The 18,575-nt window shown below is 37.2% G+C and overlaps 1 protein-coding gene across 1 annotated transcript in view; it reads right to left on the bottom strand.

The window, feature by feature from the left end:
* THSD7A (thrombospondin type 1 domain containing 7A) overlaps positions 1-18,575 on the bottom strand; it is a 267,635-nt gene that overhangs the window by 38,952 nt on the left and 210,108 nt on the right. The window contains exons 13-16 of the mRNA XM_088053378.1: positions 17,950-18,082; positions 15,974-16,077; positions 5,531-5,725; positions 2,889-3,152 (exon numbers count right to left, since the gene is read on the bottom strand). Coding sequence (XP_087909504.1) covers positions 2,889-3,152; positions 5,531-5,725; positions 15,974-16,077; positions 17,950-18,082 — 696 coding nt within the window. The remainder of the gene's footprint in view (positions 1-2,888; positions 3,153-5,530; positions 5,726-15,973; positions 16,078-17,949; positions 18,083-18,575) is intronic.

Raw genomic sequence — 18,575 nt, 5'->3', positions numbered from 1 at the left:
ATCTGTTATAAAATTAGTGAAAAATCATTGCTGCAGAGAAATAAACGCCTCTATTAAAATTTACAAAAATAACACAAGCAGGCTTCAACTATGTGTCCTGTCAAGTTCTGCTTGAAAAGCCAAATGCAGATTGATGGGAAACTACAAGGAACTTTTATTTTCTAGCAGGCGGGATGCTATTATGATACTACAGAATTTCCTTGTTGATTTGGTATAATATAGCTTTTATGTTTGAGAAAAGAATGGAAAATAAAAAGAGGAGAGGGAGAGGGAGAGGGAGAGGGAGAGGGAGAGGGAGAGGGAGAGGGAGAGGGAGAGGGAGAGGGAGAGGGAGAGGGAGAGGGAGAGGGAGAGGGAGAGGGAGAGGGAGGGGGGGAGGGAGAGGAGAGGGAGAGGGAGAGGGAGAGGGAGAGAAGACCAACCAAAAAAACCCAAAACCCCAAAAAACAAACAAAAAAGCCAAACCAAAACAAAGAGCACCCTGAAACTTAGAGAAGATGCCAAACTGTCCCACAGCAAGGGCATGAGAATAACAAGAAAAACATCATAAATAAATACTGGGATGATAAAAAGTAAGCTTTGACTGGCAAAGCAGCAGTTTGTACACATTGAGAAAAATAAAACAAATCATCACAATGCAATCCATGAATAAAAAGTAGCTATTCAGAAAAGACAGTAAACATATACTGAAATTAGATTGAAAAATCTATATAATTTGCTCTAGCTGCCTTGTATTTGCAAAAGCATGCTAAACCTGGAGAAATGCTGAAGGCAGACAATAAATTAGGTAAGCTTTTCTAAGCCTATACTATGTGTATGTACAGTATCTCTCAATAACAGAGGATCTACTGGAAAGGAAACTATAAATTTATTGATGTATTCATTAGCATCAATTTAAACCTTTATCATCAAAATCATGTTGGATACTTCATTCCCCGTATATATGAAATTCCTGTCAAGCAATTTTAGGGAAGTAGAGGGAATACAGGATTAGTTCAATATGAATTCCAAGCTCCCTCTGCTCACACATTACACCATGGACCAAGCTAATGTGTACTCTCCCTCTCAGATGAAACTGATGAGAAAACAAAGACAGGAGGGGTGTGAGGTGGGGGTGATGTAGTGGAATATCAAAGAATCAGACACCATAGTGAAATTATCTAGAAATAAAGAATTCAAAAGCAAACAACACCTAAAAACAAAGGGTTCAGGCTTCTCAACATGCAATAAATACAGTAATGACAAGAAAACACTTCCAGTTTACAAAGTTAAAAGAGATTTCAAGTCTCACATGAGAAAAAAGAGATGGAACTTGAGAAAGAAAGAGCACAACAAACCAATGCTATATTGTGTTTCTGAAATTATGCCACTGAGTGCTTATAGCATGTAAACAGTAGCCCTGGATATAGCAGGAATAACAGTAATACATTGTTAGCAGCTTTTCCACTGGATTATTGTTTGTCGTGGTCACTGTGAATGTAGGCCACATTCACTGATAAAATCTATTGGATCAGAAGTTACTATCATGAAGAGAGAGTTATGTCAGGGTAATCAGTGATGCTTTAGAATATACCTTTTTAATATTTTTTTTATTCCTCTTCGATTTCTTTGATTTTGCAATGGAATTGCACCTCAAAATGCACTGACAGGTCTTGAAAGCAGCTACATCCATACTTGTTCTACACAAAAAGTTGTTCCTAGCAGTAGCATGTTACCTACTGCGTATGACACCAACAACACACTCTTGGACAAACGGGTTCTTTACTTTTTTTTTGACACAAAAGCTGGCAGTGCCCATTCTTTAAGTCATTGAAAACTGACTGGCAGTGGGCCATCACTTCCCCTAGTTTCCTACATAGTGAAGTGCTTTTATACTTTTCCACTTTTCGAAGGTCACTCTCAAGCTAATGCTGAAAAATCATGAATTTCTAACATAGTATATGCTAACACCTTAACTCGATACATTGAATTTCTAGTTTATCGTATCTCTAAACTGGAATTAATAGTGCAAATTAAAATCACCTTATTTAATTCAATTCCTTTGATTAGCTATTTTAAATATATCCACGTAAATAAATGAAATTTGTGTTAATTTAATTTCAGAGAGCAGAAAGCATATGTGAATTAAACTTAGATTGACCTTTTAATGGCACCAATATCCAGCCTTTCATACCGATTGCTCAGATACAAGTTTGCACTGCAAGCAGGATAAAAACAAACACAAGAACTCCACCAATGTCAATTAGCACATTTCTGGCTCACTGAAAACCAGAAAGTGCCGGTTTTGATCCTAATGCTACAGACACATCCCCTTTAGGAAGGAACACTATTCCTTCCTGGAGCAATGCATATAAAGTCGTATATAAATGCAATATAAAGTCTTTAACCATCCTAGACAGTTTTTCACATGACAGATTTACACAGAGAAAAAGTGCTGGGTGCTGTTGAACTCAGGTCAGTGCATGCCTGTTAGGTAAGGTGCTGAAGAGCAAATGGTAGAGATAAGGCTATTTAAGGAATTTAAAGCTATCTAAAGAATCTGTGGAAATAATTTCAGCCTTTCCAAAATAGTCCTGTGCTTGTTTATTTTTTGTGAACTTGCCTCTTCTAAATGCTTTTATTCTCAAATTTTTAGGTACGTTTATCAGGAAAAAAACCCAAGATTTTAATTTTTTCAATTAAAATACCTAGTTATTAGCTTACCATGGTTTTACTTAATTTTACTATTTTAAAAGTCAGCAAAATTGTGCTGGGTTTAAAGGTATCTTGGGACAAAAGGCAGCTTAAGCAATAAATATTAATCTGCTAATTCTATTTGTACATGTATTATGCTAAATTGAAATAAAGCACATAAGTAAAGAGATGAAAGAAAATAGGTTTGTAAATACCATGACTGTTGCATCGTGATGTTTCCACAAGTCGATTGTTTTGGTCATAGCATGCCATGGCCTGGTAACGATAGCCTTGTCCACATTCCTTAATGTCTCCTTGTACCTTCATTCCCAGCAATACTTCCATCTTACCCTCTGGTAAAATACAGTCTGACCAATTTCCCACAGGCTGAGCACTGTACTTGTCACATGGGCAAAACTGATTCTCAATCAGAGGATACAACTGAGAATTTCTACATTTGTCCTTTTTCTTGCTTTTTCCTAGAAAGAAGAAATAGTTATTAGCAAGTTTGTATCTGTTTTCAGCTTATCTCCCAAAAATTTCATTTAGATTTCTGCAACACAGCCTTGCAAGCTATATACATACGCCTATTACCTGTTACATTAATCTTTATTCACTAAGGTTATTGACTTGAATTTCTAAAGTAGTGGATACCTACAATTTGCACAAAGGCAATTTCTTTTTTAAGAAAAAGATATAATTTATACTTAATTTGTATAAAAATGTTTCAGGGGTAAAGTTTGAAAAAGTTAGCAATTAAACAAATACACTCTTTTTCTCCTATTTCATCAGCAGTGTGCAGTTCAGTAACAATATTTCTGTCTGGATCAAGCTTTTTCAAGTTGAAGGAAGAAGTCAAGAAGGAAGTAACATGCATGTTTGCTACACTAGTACCTTCTTTCAAAATGCCAAAATTCTTTAATCACCTGTTATGATATATTTCTTCACAATTACCATTCTTCCCCTCTAATAGAATAAGCTCTTTCTCTTTCGAGTTTGCTTCCATTTGGTTCTGTTCTTGTTTACTTTCCTGAAATGGAGCTTAGCCATCCACTCAATTTTCCCTTTCCATTAAATGTATTTAAATCTTCTCTTTGGTAAAGTTTGCTTAGTTTTGCTTTCCCTACTAGGCAGTTCATATAAATTAATGCTGTAGTCTTTGCAAAAGTAGCTGTTGTTACTAAGTAGTATCTAAGTAGTTGTTACTTATATATTACTGTAAATTAATATTCTGTAGCATTTTACTTGCTATTCAAAACCAGCAACTGGACATTACTGCAGCACCTTGGTTCTTCTATTTGCTACTTCTATTTGCCTTCATTAAGAATAGAAAATGGGTATCTGGAGAAAAGTTTGTCATTCTTTTGACAACACAACTTCTTACTAAATGTATGTTTCTCCTCTGGAAGTATTCACCAGGAATAATTATGAATTTATTACAAGTAAAGCATTATGAATTAGTCTGGGTAACACACTGCCACAGAGAATACACCACAGCACATATCACAGAGCTGGCAAGTTTGAAGGGGTAACTTTAAATGAGGACAGGAGGTATCACAAAGTGTTAATAGTGTGGTAGGAGAATATGTACTTCCTTGCTCTGTTTTTAAAATTAGAAAAAATACTTTTAGTCAGTTTTGTTCATTTTTTTCCCCTGTGGAAGCAAACCTGACATAAAGCTCACTGGAATTATTAGACAGTCACAGTGAGGCTTCTTGAAGATCATGAATTATTCATTGTCCACTGGTCTGATTTACAGGGGGATGGAGATGGGGATAGGGTTTGGATCTTATCACACTTTGTTAGCCTGCTAATGGGCACCCCCCTTAGCTAGCTTTCCTCCACCACAGACAATACAGACTAATTGGCAAAGAGTGCTGTGACAGAGGCCAAGCCTCACTCTTGAGGTTTCAATTATAATTTAGAAGCAGGCCATGTGTTTTTTTTCACTTTATGCAGAAGAAAAATAATTTAAAAAAAAAACAAACCAACAAACAACAAATTAAAAACAAGTTGAAAAAAAAAGTCTCAATGTGGAAAAGTGTCCATTATGTAGAACTGGGACAAGTCTGTGGCAAGGGTAAATTTTTTTTATTTGGCTAAGTAAAACCTAAAGAGGCTTCTTGGGACAGAAAATGAGAGAATTATTACTTGTCTCAAGAAATAAGGCAAAAAATTAAGCAGTGTATTGCCTCATGTGGTCTGTGGTGCTGGATGTAGATAATGAAGAATGGTGAAAGAAAGAACTGGGAGAGCAAACATTCAGCCAGAGAAAGGCCTGGCTTAATCATAAATCTGACGTTCAAGACTGCAGCTAAGTTCAAAAGATGTAAGCTAAAGTTTAAGGATGAAAATGGTGATCTATAGCAAAATTCTGAAAAACTCTCAGCTACCGTAATAATTCTAAATGGACCAAAAACACCATGAGAGAAGGAAATCTGCTTTAGCCAAGACCAGGTATGGGAAGAGGAAGGCAAAGTGGGTTAACATCTGATCCTCTTAAGGGGAGATGATTGTTGACTTATCTGTCAAAAAAACCCCACAAAGAAAACAAACAAAAAATTCCAACAGAAAAAAAACTGCTATGTGCACTATATTAAAAAAAAATATAAATTATTCTTCTGTGTTCTCCCATCTTCTCTCCAGTCACTTACCCATATCAAGAGTCTCTGACATATGGCACAAGTTTCTACTCCTGGATGGTGTTCCACCAGCAGTATATAGAGCATGACACTGGATCTGCTTTCTGACACTATGACAAACACTTGTCATAAGGGAACCTCTGAAGTCCTCAGGTTTTAAATAAAACATTATCAATAATTAATAAAAGAAGCATTATTTTGCTTGTTACTCTTACCGACAAGAGTGCGTTTTCTTGTCCTGACTCCTCCACAGTCCCCATTACAGGGAGAAAATTTGGACCAGTTCGTAAACTGACAGTCATCTTGGCAGGGAATCTGGCACATCTGTGTTAAGGGTGGCAATGGACCAGAGTATTTAAGGCACTCACTGATGTCAGCTTGTCCTCCATCTTGTCTGCGACAAGTAATTGCTGGAAGCAAAAAGAGATGGAGTTTGATTTTTTTTTTTTTTAAATTAATGAATGTCTCTATTCAATTAAGTCTACAATATTCTATCAGAAAACCACACTGAAAGCCCAGAATACCTATACAACTTAATATTTGCCCCCAGTTTTACCCTGAATGAATACATTCAACATTTCTCACTTAATATTTTGTTTAAAATAATTTATCAGGATTTACCAGGAAGGAAAAACCTACAATGTCAATATTGTAAAGGTTGCACCTTGCTATCCACACCCATTATACCACTTGGCACATTGTCATTTCCCCTGATATCACTGACACAATCTACATCTCAGACATTAAAAAACTTGCAATATCATCTTAAGTAACTTAATTGTATAAGTTATAAAGTTTTATCAGCAGATTGAATTTTAGAAAGACGGATAGACTTAAGCTTTAGAAGCATATTTGAGTTCTGGATACCACTTAACCCTTTACAACAGTATTGCTGCCTGATGTTCCTCAGCAATTTCTGGTCTTGAAAATGGTTTGAATGTTTCCTAGAGAAGGATCAGCAGCCAATAGGGGTGGAACTTTATAGAACAGGATAGACATTTCCTGAATAAAAGCTTCTTACTTAAGAAGAAAAACAAGTTCCTTAATGAAACATCAGGTCACACGAAAGTAAGGAGTTGGAACATACAAAGAATAGGGAGGACAGTTTCATTAATATAAACAATCACAGAATGGTTAAAGGACCACTGGAGGTCCCTGCTCAGTCAGGGTCCCCTAGTGCACATGGCACAGAATTGTGTGCCCAGAAAGCTCTTGAATACCTCCAGGGAAGGAGGCTCCACAATTTCTCTGGGTAATTCCAGGACTTCATCATGTTCAGGCGGAACTTTCCATGCCTCAGTTTCTGCCTGTTGCCTCTTGTCCTAAAACTTGGCACCATCAAGAATAACCTGGCTCCATCATCTCGACATCTTCCCTTCAAATACCTATAGACATTGATATGATCCCCTCTCAATCTTCTCAAGGGTGAACAAGCCCAGCTCTCTCAGCCTTTCCTCACGAGAGATGCTCCAGTCCCTTAACCTTCATTGTCACCCCCAGCTGGATCTGCTCCAGGAGTTCCACATCTCTCTTATACTGAGGAGCCCAGAACTGGATGCCAGGTGCAGCCTTGGCAGGGCTGAGTAGGGGGCAGGATCATCTCCCTCAACCTGCCAGCAGTGCCCTTCTAATGCACCCCAGGACACCACTGGCATTTTTGGCCACAAAGGGTATTGCTGGCTCATGGAAAGCTCATTGTCCACTAGGACTCCCAGGCCATTCTCCACAGAGCTGCTCTCCAAGAGGTCAGTCCTGGTGCATGGGGTTATTCCTCCCCAGGTGCAGGACCCTGCACTTGCCCTTGTTGAATATCAGACAATTCTTCTCTGTTCATCTCTCCTAATTGTCCGGATCCTTCTGAAGGGCTACACAGCCCTCTGAGGTATCAACCACTCATCCCAGTTTTGTATCACCACCCCTTCATGAAAGTCAACAGTGCTCTACATTTGTTTCTCAAGTATTTTTTAAAACATGGTTGTTTATCTATTCTAAGCTCAGTAAACCTAACTTTAATTCCTTCCTCAAAACATCACAATACTTATTATACAGTAACAAGACAGGAAACTTCTAGTTGTTTGTTCACACAATAGAATTATATTTATGCTTCTTGGCATCTGACAGCACACAGTAGATGCGGTAGCTCGACTGTAAAATAATTTGGGTCACCTATTGTTGCTGTAGCATCACATCCAAATATTCTGTATTCATATGAAGGAACATAGTTTTTTAATTACACTCCATAATTTAAGCATAGCTCTTCAATTGTGCTGACAATAATTGTTTTATTAGCATGAATTAAAGAAAAATATTGAGTTCAACTCTTCGAGAAAAGGGGAGTACGCAATGCTTCAAAAGAGAAAACTGCCTAAAAGTGGGAAGGAAGAGTGGCAGGTGCCCATCTCTTCTCTGTGGTGACCACTGGAAGGATGTGAGGGAATGGCCTGAGGCTGTGTCAGGGGGCGTTAGTTTAGATATTTGGAAAGGGTTCTTCACCCAGCTGAGCACTGGAACAGGCTTCCCAGGGAAGTGGCCACAGACCAAGCCTAACAGAGTTCAAAAAGCATTGGGACAACACTCCCAGGCACAGGGTGTGGCTCTTGGCACTGTCCTGTGCAGGGCCAGGTGTTGGACTTTGATGATCCTTGTCGGCCCCTTCCAACTGAGGATATTTTATGGTTCTATAACCATTTCCTCCTGGAGGGAAAAAGGCAGCATAGCTAAGGAAACTTTTTTGTTAGATTGCTTAAGGTAATTGATCTAGTGACCCATGATTTTTACAAACAGCTTTTTAGTCTGACAGTTCTAAACTAAATTTCTGCCTCATGATGACTTAGGAAGCTGAACTTGATGACCCATGTGCTCCGTTTCAAGTCTGTGTGTCTACTAAAACATATCCAAAAGTCCCAAGAGCATGGTTTTTACCACATGTCTACTGTAAAACACTGAAAGAGAGCAGGATGTGCTTTTCCTGAGATACTGAGCAAACAACTTCCCTGATCCTTGACTGCCCTTTGGAACAGGGCTGCCAACACTGTTTGTAATAGGCTCAGTACAGCATTAAGTTGTGCTTATTGGGGGACCGACCAGCTGCACACTGTCTAATACAATTATTCTGTCAAATCCTATTACTATTAGTGCAGTTTACAAGAGGAAATATTTTTTTTCAGATATAATTACAGTGATTCAGTGAGGAAAATCAAATATCTAAAAATTGAAAATCCATACTGCCAGATTTCTAAGATTACACAAATATTTTGTAAAAACACAGGTCAAACTGCTATCTTCCAACAGAAGCCTAGGCTATAGTTTTGTATTCATGTGAGGTGCTCTTCTCTGCTAATAGTACACATCAAGATCCCTAAGGTAAAAACATAGTTCAGTCTTACCATGTGGAAATTCACAGAGGTCAAACCTAAATCCTCTGTCTTGAGTTTGGCCTTGCTATATGCACACATCAGCAAAATGAATTGCATTATCTTCACTGCATTCTCAGGGAGACACAGGCCACCGTTTTTAGCAGTGGAAACTATACCTAGCCAGTGGCTAAAAGACAGTAAACTAATTCACTAATAACTTTCTTCAAAAGTTTATTACTCATTTTTCATACTGCCTCTCCATCTAGCCCTTGGATAGGACAATAAACATTGTCCACCACAGAACATTCTTTTTTTCCAGCTAAATGGACATTTTCTAAAACCAATATTCACTCCCTCATCTTTCCTAGTTATAAAACATTACTCCATGAGCAGATATCCATTATGTCATAATTTTTTTCAGACCCATATTAATGCATCTAATTTACATCAGGCAGACTCAGGTGAAAAGCTCCCCTGAGGATAACACTTTGTTTTTTTCCAGATTAACTGTCAGTTGTACCATGGCAATCAAAGCAGAAAAACTCTTCATTCTCAAGAATCTAAATATTTCACCTTAATAACAACAAAAATTAGAGGACAGTATTGGCATACTAAATCAGTTCCTGAATCTTAATTTTCACAGTGCCTGTCCGTAACTATTCGTGCTACTTTTAGTTGACAAGACCTGGATGATTCGCTCTATATTCCATTTTCCTATTGCTATTTTCCAGATTCAGGCATCAATGTGAAAGGTTTATACTTCTTATGACTACTGAGAAGTGGGTATTTTTCCATTATCAGAAGCAGGGATTTTGACAACTGCATACATTCCATTAACACACTCTTTTGGCCAGCTAACTGTCTTGACATCTGGAATGCTCTCACTGTTAGAGGAGTTACTTTTTCCACTCACAAGCTAATCTGGGCAAACTCATCCCCTGACTCTTTGATCAACTTATGGTTGTTTAAGTAGAGGTTGTTGAGATCAACAATTTATGATGCACTATACAGAGAAGTGTCTTCAACTACCTAAAGCTATACTGTACCAGGCTAATTATTTTGCTTATACAACCACATTGTATTTATTACAGACATTAGCAGTAAGTGGAAAGAGTATGGTTCCTCCATTACTGAATTAAACACAGTAATTATTAAGTGAAACCATAAAACATGAGTACAGCTAATAGAAAAATCAAATTTAACATGGAAACCATTCACTTATAAAATTGTTCTGGTATTTAACAACTATTAGCTCCCAGAAGAAAGGTGTGAAATAAATAGCAGTATAAATTTTATAGACAAGGGACTTTGATGTAATTAAAACTTTATCAGATAGCATTGTTTCCACCAAGTCCCCACAGGAGACTACAGGCTAATATATTTCTTGTTGGCATAATGAAACATTGAGACTATATTTTAGCAAGTCATGTCATGTGTGAGTTTATATAAAAACTTTTCCAGTGCTACCATCATTAGCATACTTCACTGACAGTTCATGAGGTGTGAGATTCAGTGGTTCCCACACCTAAAAATTTCATTATAAATGAAGGTTCTCTATTGGCCCTTCTTTTACAACACACTTATAATGTATTTTTTTCAATTGCTAAGCATTTTTAACAACAAAAATATTCTTTTTCAGTTCTAGAAAACAAGAACTATTTCAGCACACTAACTTTTCTTATGCCTTCTCCATGTTCTCTAAGCTATGATTTCATCTATGTTTATTTCTTTGTGGGACACAGCAGAGTAGACACAGTGTGACAAAATATTCCTACTACAAAGTACCTTAAGAAGGAGCATATGCCCATAATATTGTGAAAATACAAGACTGAGTGCTCTTTATGTTCCAAAGATAACAACAATGAATTTCAGCCAAATAAAGTTGTTCAAATTAAAAATTAGGTTCTCATGTAAACACTGATTTTGAGCAGTTATTTTTACTTATGACTCCTGAAGTTGATCACTGTACTTTGCAGTGACTAAGATACAAACCAGGCAATAGAGCACTCTCATCTCAATGACATTAAAATAGTAGTTTATAGCTCCATGAAGAGCAGCACTCCATGATTTTGACTTCTTTCCTGTTCTTTCAATAAGGGCGTAAAACAACCACGACAGCAAAGTCCCCTGCCTCCATAAGCGATGCGCGGAGAGGGAGGCTGCTGTCCCTGTTTAGCTATGAAGTGAGAAAAGAGCTTTTGACCACTGGTTCTGCCTTTGAGTCTCACCATGGCTCTAACAAGCCTGCAAGGCCCCTCTGTGTGCCCACGGCCATCCTGGGAAGCTTCCCCCCATTCCTCAGTCTTTCAAATAACTACACACACCCTGTGAATGAGGAATAGTGAGAGCTCAAGACCAGGTCTTTAATAATGGCCAGTTCCCAGTGACATCAAGCACAGCTATTCAGGTATTTTCTCGGACAGCCAGGTTACTTTAACTTCTGTTTAAATTTACAAATAACCTTCCTCTTGCTATTACAGAATATACTGACATATTTCACAATTTTCATCCCATTCCTCCTACAAAACTCTGAGGAATATTCATGGTGGCAAGGACTGCAGGCTGTGCATCCTTCTGTAAATCTCTTTTAGGTCACTGGGATGGCCCTTACCATGTGCATCCATCCATATACAGAATGATGTATAACTGCATGTTAGTGCGGTTTGGGCACTCAGGTTTCTCACCTGCTACATGTCCTCTTCACTACCACTGGGATGCATCCCAACAAGCCCATTTAAATTTGCAGGAGCTACTGGCAAAACAAGTTTTAGTAACTTTTTTAGGTTTTCCTACACAATTCAAAATGGATTTGAGCTGTACTTCTAAGTTCCTTCACAAGTCACTGAAGCTGAGATTTACTAACACAGATTTAAGATATGTGCATAGCATAATGCATACTTGCCTAAGTTGTTCACAATTTCAAATTTAATAGCTTGGGTTTACTAAGTATTTATTCTCTTGTCTAGTTTTTGGCTGGTGGTTGTTGTCTTATTTTTATTTTCTTGGAGGCGGGAAAGGGATATTTTGTATTTGCCACCACTGTGCCTCTCTCTCCTGGATTTCAGGTGACTCATCAATACATCTGGTCAAATAATCTTGTTAGTTGAGAAACAGCTTATGAAAATAAACATAAATGCTGTTGGAGTCAAATATGGATTTTTTTTTTTTTCTGTATTTCCTTTTCTTGTTGGGTAGGGTCAAAAGGAAGTTTCAAACTCCTTGCAGATGCACACATCTCATCTCCTCTTGAGGGTTTTGAGCAAAAGACAGAAGTCTTAAATTGCAGGTCTGTAATACATTAATGCCCTGCTTACCTACTGTTAAAAAAGCATTTTATCAGTGGAACAAATTCAGATTTTCTTTCATCATAGGAATTTAATACAATTGTCATGACCACCACCCTTCTTCAAATAAAGTTCATGACTATAGCAATGAATTTGCTGTTCAGTATTGAATGCTATTTTACTGTGCTTAGGATTATATATAAATAATCATCCATTATTTGCATGAATAGCTAAAAAACATTTTTTAAAAATACTTCTAAAGAAAACTCTTTTTTAAAAACAAAACCCAGAAACCACCAAACCCTTTTATTCTTTTTCCTCTGCATTGGCCCAAGTTAGTTTTATGACATTCATTTAACTTGACATGATTTGTAACAAAACCTTCATTTTACAAGACAGATAGAAACAAAGCTGTCTTTAACAATGAATCACAATTCTAAACTTTATGATTCACCCAAGTATCTCCTTTGCCAAAAATGACGAAATGTGATAAAAAAGCTGAAGAATGGAAGTGTAAATAGCAAAGCTGTGATATAAAGCAAGGCATGCATATGCTCTAGTTACTCACAGACGCCTAAGATCAGACACCTAACCAGACATTTTTAATGATTTCTAACTTCTAATTTTTCCTTCAGATTTAATTATCTTTCAAACTAAAATATTAACAGTAGCAGACTATTTTGTTCAAAATAAACTGCTAATGAATGCATGGTCAGATGTGCCTTTTCCCTGGTGTACATTCCTATACTTTCTCATTTAACACATTTGCTGATAATCTGTGTGTTACAGTGTATGTGCATGGGCAATCAGATCAGAAATAGGATAATCTGATAGCAATGGCAACATCCCCTCACAGTGAAAAAGAGGAACTCAGAACTCTTTTCACATTAAGAATGGAATTACTTGCTCTAATGAGTATCAACACAGAATGAAAGGGCAATGCATGGGAAACCAAATGGCAGAGATTACTTCTATAAGATTATTGTTTCTCCTTGTCATCAAAAGCAAATTGGCACAAACAGAGGGATGAATGTGTGATTTCTGCATTCATGAGCACCAGAAAATTGAAAGAGAACTCTTTCTCAACTGGAAAAAAAAATGTTGGTATGTTGATAGTTTTCACAGTATGGCAATATTTGTACGTTATTCACCAACAAACAGTTAAATGCACTGATCAAAATAGATGTATTACAGTAGCAATCATAAATGCAACACCAGAATGTTATACCAAATGGATTTCATATTTCAGTCTTTAGCATTTTGCGATTTGGGGGTGGTTAAAAGGAGTTGCACACTAGTAACTCAGTCTTTTCTGCATCTACATCACAAAATAGCCATTAAAGAAATTATTTATAGTACAAATATTTTTTTATTGACATTATTATGCAAAGTTTTCCACAGCCTCTAGAAATTTAACTTAGGAGTAGCCAAGTGTGGAGGCTGGAGGGAGCCAAGAATTAACAGGGACAGGAGATTAAACCTCTTCTGGAATATTCCTTCAGAAATTAGTGAAATCTTTCTAATACTACCCAGGACAGAGCTCAGTCAGGCAGATGTTTGCTTTCAGGTCAGCCTCATTTCAGTGAGACCTTGCATGAAATCAGCTCTTGCGCAGCAGGCCAAACAAAATAATGTGTATCACTAAAAATTCACACATGTCTATTTTGATGGCAGAATTTGAAAAGTAAGAGGGGATAGGGAATTTGTTGATGACTTGTGTAGGAGACAAATTATATTATTGAATAAAACATACTAATCATGTTCAAAGTGCAATCTTCTGAGGTGTGAAGTAAAAAAAAGAACTTAAACTGATAATCTCTAGAATTAGAGAAGTGCGTTTTCCAAAGTGAAATTTACTTTTTTTATTTATGTCAGTCTAAGGAAGAGTTGTACTACTGTGTTTAGCTCCCACAGATTATCAGTTTACATTACTGAGTACTAAAGTAAAAGATATGGTCAACACATTGCGATGTATTACAACATTGAGACACAATACATAATAGACCTGAGTCGGAAACTTATATTTTATGTAAATTTACATCACTTACATTAATGGGAAAAAATATTGGGAAAAATCCCCTCTGTCTTTAATGCCTATAACTTTCACCACTGCAACAGCCTAAACAAAATTTAGATTCATATTTTGATATCTGGACTGAGGTACAAATACACTTTTGTTTTCTAACTTGAATAATTTGTTCTGTGAATTCTACAATGGAATGTATACATGGGATAGACCTGACAAAAAGAGTAGTAAACAAAAATCTTCCTTTCTAACAATTGATCTCAGGAACATCGACAGAATTCTATCAAAACCACCAGCTTTCTTCAGGTTTAGCAGCTCCAGGGGTTCGTAATTAAGGATTTCTCGTCCTACCACTTGACCACATTACACTAGAGAGATACTTCCATTTCATCTGCTTGTGGGAACAAGATTACTGCTTGAATACATCATCTTTCACAAGATCAAACTCTGTGTAGTACCAAAGGGAAATTCTGCCAGTCTGTTTTAACAGATTTGAAAGCTACATGGCCATTAATTTCAAAATCATGTATTAATCTATATATGTGTGCCCTGTACATGATTGGAATTAAACTTAAGAAAATAAAAAGAAACTCTCATGACACAAGAGAATAATAAAATCCAATCTGCATGCACTATTATTAGCTATCTTTCTTTATTAAGTGACTTTGAGACAAAGTCAAGAGATTTAGGTACTACCATGCAAGCACAGAAGACAACACTTTTTACTATCTGAATTCCTGCCATCAAAGACAGAAATCTTATTTTCTCAGTGTGTAATCTGAATGTATCCTCCAGAGCTGCTAGAAATAGATTTCATTGTGATAGACCTTTGAAATAATTACCACAGCCAGAAGTCTTTTGTATTAGCAGACAATGCCTTAAGGTTTCATTTTGTGGTAAGCTCTAAATTGATCTCCTGTGACACTTTCTGAGTAAGTGGTAGGAGCTACTAGCTTAAGATTTACTCCATAACTTTTTAAGTATACCATGACCTCCTTTAATACTGCAAGAAAGTTAATGACCTGAACATTTCACTTCTGCAGTTAGCAATGTCCTCCCTCAGCAATGGCACAAGCTTCTGAGCCAATAGTGCTTTAACAAATAGAAGTTTGCACTCAGAAACAACAAAGGAGAAAAACCTTCCTGGAATTCAAGGTTGACCAGTAGTTCAAAGCAATTCAATTACTGTAACACAGTAAATAGGAACTGTATATATTCTCCTACTGAATGTATTTAATGCACCTAAAAAACCCTTATCCTGGCTATATTTAACAGAGTCACACATACACAACTCTGTTAAAGGCACAAAATTCTCTATGAATACAAGTGACAGCAAAGCTAGATTTGGATGCAAAAATTATTTGCTATTTAATGGGAATGGTGCAAAAATATCTGGATCACTGGGCTCAAAGGGTCAGTGGTTTTGAAGTCTAACCAGCAGCTGGTAAAGATTGTTTCACCTCAGTGGTTAATTCCCAGCACAGTTCTGTTTAGTCTCTTTAACAACCTGTACAGAAAGCATGCTCAGCAAGTTTGAGGACAATGGCAGTCTGAGCAATCAGTATATACCTCTGGAAGGATTGCCATTCAAAGGACCTTGACAAGCTGGAGAAATGGGCTGGTGCTGAACTTTAACAGCATAAATGCAAAGTCTTGCATCTCTCATGCTCGCATTGTTCTCTGTAACTACTTTAATTTGAGAGTATAGAGAAGAAATATCCAAAATGTTCTTGGAGATAAGCAGTGAAAAGATAATGGGTCACACACACAAATTGTATCAGGGAGCAGGTGCCAGAAGAGGCTGTAGGATCTCCACACTCAGAGACTCCAAACATACTGAGACATGGCCCTGAGCACTTTCAATATTTTCCTTTGCTGATGCACATAAAGATAGATTCATGTTAACTTGCAAGGACTAAAATGTAAGGCATTTCCCACACCAGGGTAGCTATAGATTTCTGAGGAATAAATGACAGAAACAAAGGGTCTAACCTCTTGCTTGTAGCCCAGGTCCACAAGTCTCCTGTGCTCCCGGACTGTCTTGGCGCACGTACCATGGTACCAGCTGGCACCTGCGCCATTTGTGTGTCTTCCACCTGAAATAAGAGGGGGAGAAATCCATCTAAACCTTGTAACCATCAAACCTCAGGCAGCACAAGTGATAGATAGTACTATAAACCACCATAAGCTGCTGCTTTTTCTCACTAACTGGTCACAGGCAATTCATGAAAGAACAGTACCATAAACTTATCCACATTCTGTTAACTATTTATCTCTTTTAGGATGAGGCCACTAAGAACACATGGGAGAAAGGAGGTAGCAAAGGTAGAAAGAAAAAAGATAAGAAACATAAAGGAAAAGTAGCTGCAGGAAAGTATTGGGACAGTGGCCTTGAGTGATTGCAAAGGTGCCTCAGGAAATCCCTGGAATCTTGGGTTGCTGAGTGGCAGCACCTTACAATTATGGAGCCAGCCAAGGAAAACAACACAAGTCCACCACAACAAAAATAAAACTCAAACAAAAAACTTGAAACAAATCATCAATAACAAATGCAATATTGCGCTGATGAAATTATTCTATCATTAATATAAACTGCTATGCAACTTTTACAGAGTTCCCTACTAGTGCTACAGAATACCCCAGCCCTTAAATACAACACATCCAGGCAAGTCTATTTGTTATCACAGCTCTAAAATAATCCACAGTTGTCCACAGCTCCAGCCATCAGAAATTTGCATGTTTTAAAGTATTTCAATGTTTTGCACCTCAAGTTTCATTCCAATCTGCCTCTGTGGGACAGCAACTAAGGCATGAGCCAGCTGAGTGTGTGAGTCCATCTGCCACAGCATGTGTGCAGGTCAGAAAGATGCTAAAGGAAATATATGGAACATGTGTTTAGTATTAGTTCATGCCATGAAATATAAATGACCCCATCTACCACTCTCTAGCAACTCTTCTTTCTTATGCTCAGCACATTATCATGCAGCTCAGATACTGAATATGCTAAAGACATGAGGAGCAGCCAGCATTTTAAAAGATAAAACTCTGACTCTCATTTTAACCATAAAAAGTTCTTGAGCTCTATTTCTCTGATGCTCTTTTCAATCTTTTTATATCTTTTAGTTGCATAAAGTGTGATCTCCTAATGAATTTTCAGTGATAATTCATATGAGCTGATGAAAGCAACACATTTCTTTAATCTCAATTTCTTTAAACTAAGCTTAAATTCTATTTGTACCTTTGCAACAGATAGTAGTTTCATGGGAATTATTATTCATAAAATGAAACAAATTTTTTTTATAATTTTGTCAAGTAAACCTAATGACATCAGAATTTTCTAAACTTTGTCTCCATCAAGAACAAGATCTTTTTGTATGTCTAGACCTTCCCACACACTCAGATAAGTATGACAGAACTACCCAAACATTTTCTTAAGCAAGAATGGTTCCACCTTCTGGAATAGTCCTCAACATTCTGTGGTGAAGATCAGGGCAATGCAGAGGACACAGGGCATCTGGGGGATACCTTCAGCTCTGGACTGTCTCAGGGCTTACAGGGACAGAAAAATGAAGGATATAGTAGATTGAACAGTGTGGCACCAGTAATCAGCTCTCCTTAACATATAAGCTTGCAGTTCAGTTAACACTTCAGATATTTTAGAAATATTTGTTTTAAATGTTTAGAATGTCAAAACACTTTCTAGGAAAAATTTATTCTGGAAAGTAATTGTTATTTGTTGCAATATTCTTTCAAGGGAACTGGAACAAAATGAACCAGTGATTCCCTGTGGGCCCAACTAAGTTTACATATCTGTTGTGAAACCTTGGTTCAGATATGTATCCTATTTTTCTAAATAGCTCATGGTTAGAAAAACAACTACTGCTAAGAAATGGAGTTCAGCAAACTCTAGAGGTAGTACAAATTTAAAAATCATGTCTGAGCTGTTTCTGGTTGATTGTCTCACATACCTGTAGCTATGACAGACAGGAGAAGCTTCACATTCCCTTTCCTCGAACAAAGAGTCTGGGCACTCCCGACCACCATTGGCAGGGAGCTGGATGATGACTCGGTGACGGGACTGCTTCCTTACTGTGACACCCCCTGCAAAGAATAGAATAGCTGGTTTCTGCTGCTGCTGCTTAGGGTTTAATTTAATTTGGGTGACAACAAGGTTTTTGAACCAATTGCCATAATACTGACGTGCTATTTTGCCCATAAGCAGAAAAATTAAACCTAATAGAAAAAACACTTCAATTTCAGCTCAAGGCCAGAAAGCAGAACTAAGCAGAAAGCAATACCAGCAATACTGAACAAATGAACAGGCAGCTGAAATTAATAAACAGTTCAAAAGAACAAAAATTAAACCAGCTCAGTTAGCTGCTACATTTTACAGTTTGAAGGCGTAAGCTTGCCCTAATCATTTGCATGTAGAACCAGAAATAGAAATATCACTCTAGAATTCCTTTACAGTTTGCAGTTTTTAATTATTACAGTCATCCATTATTAATGATAAACAGTAAATAGTTCCTGTAGGAATTTTGATTTCAGTCATCTTCAGGTATCGGTTCTTCAGGCAGAAAATGAAGAGAAAAGC

This window comes from Pseudopodoces humilis, chromosome 1 (assembly GCF_049639895.1).
Source record: "Pseudopodoces humilis isolate 2021_Gansu_Grassland_sample_001 chromosome 1, ASM4963989v1, whole genome shotgun sequence".
In the NCBI taxonomy this organism is placed as follows: Eukaryota; Metazoa; Chordata; class Aves; order Passeriformes; family Paridae; genus Pseudopodoces; species Pseudopodoces humilis.
This window is presented reverse-complemented; position numbering and strand designations above follow the sequence as displayed.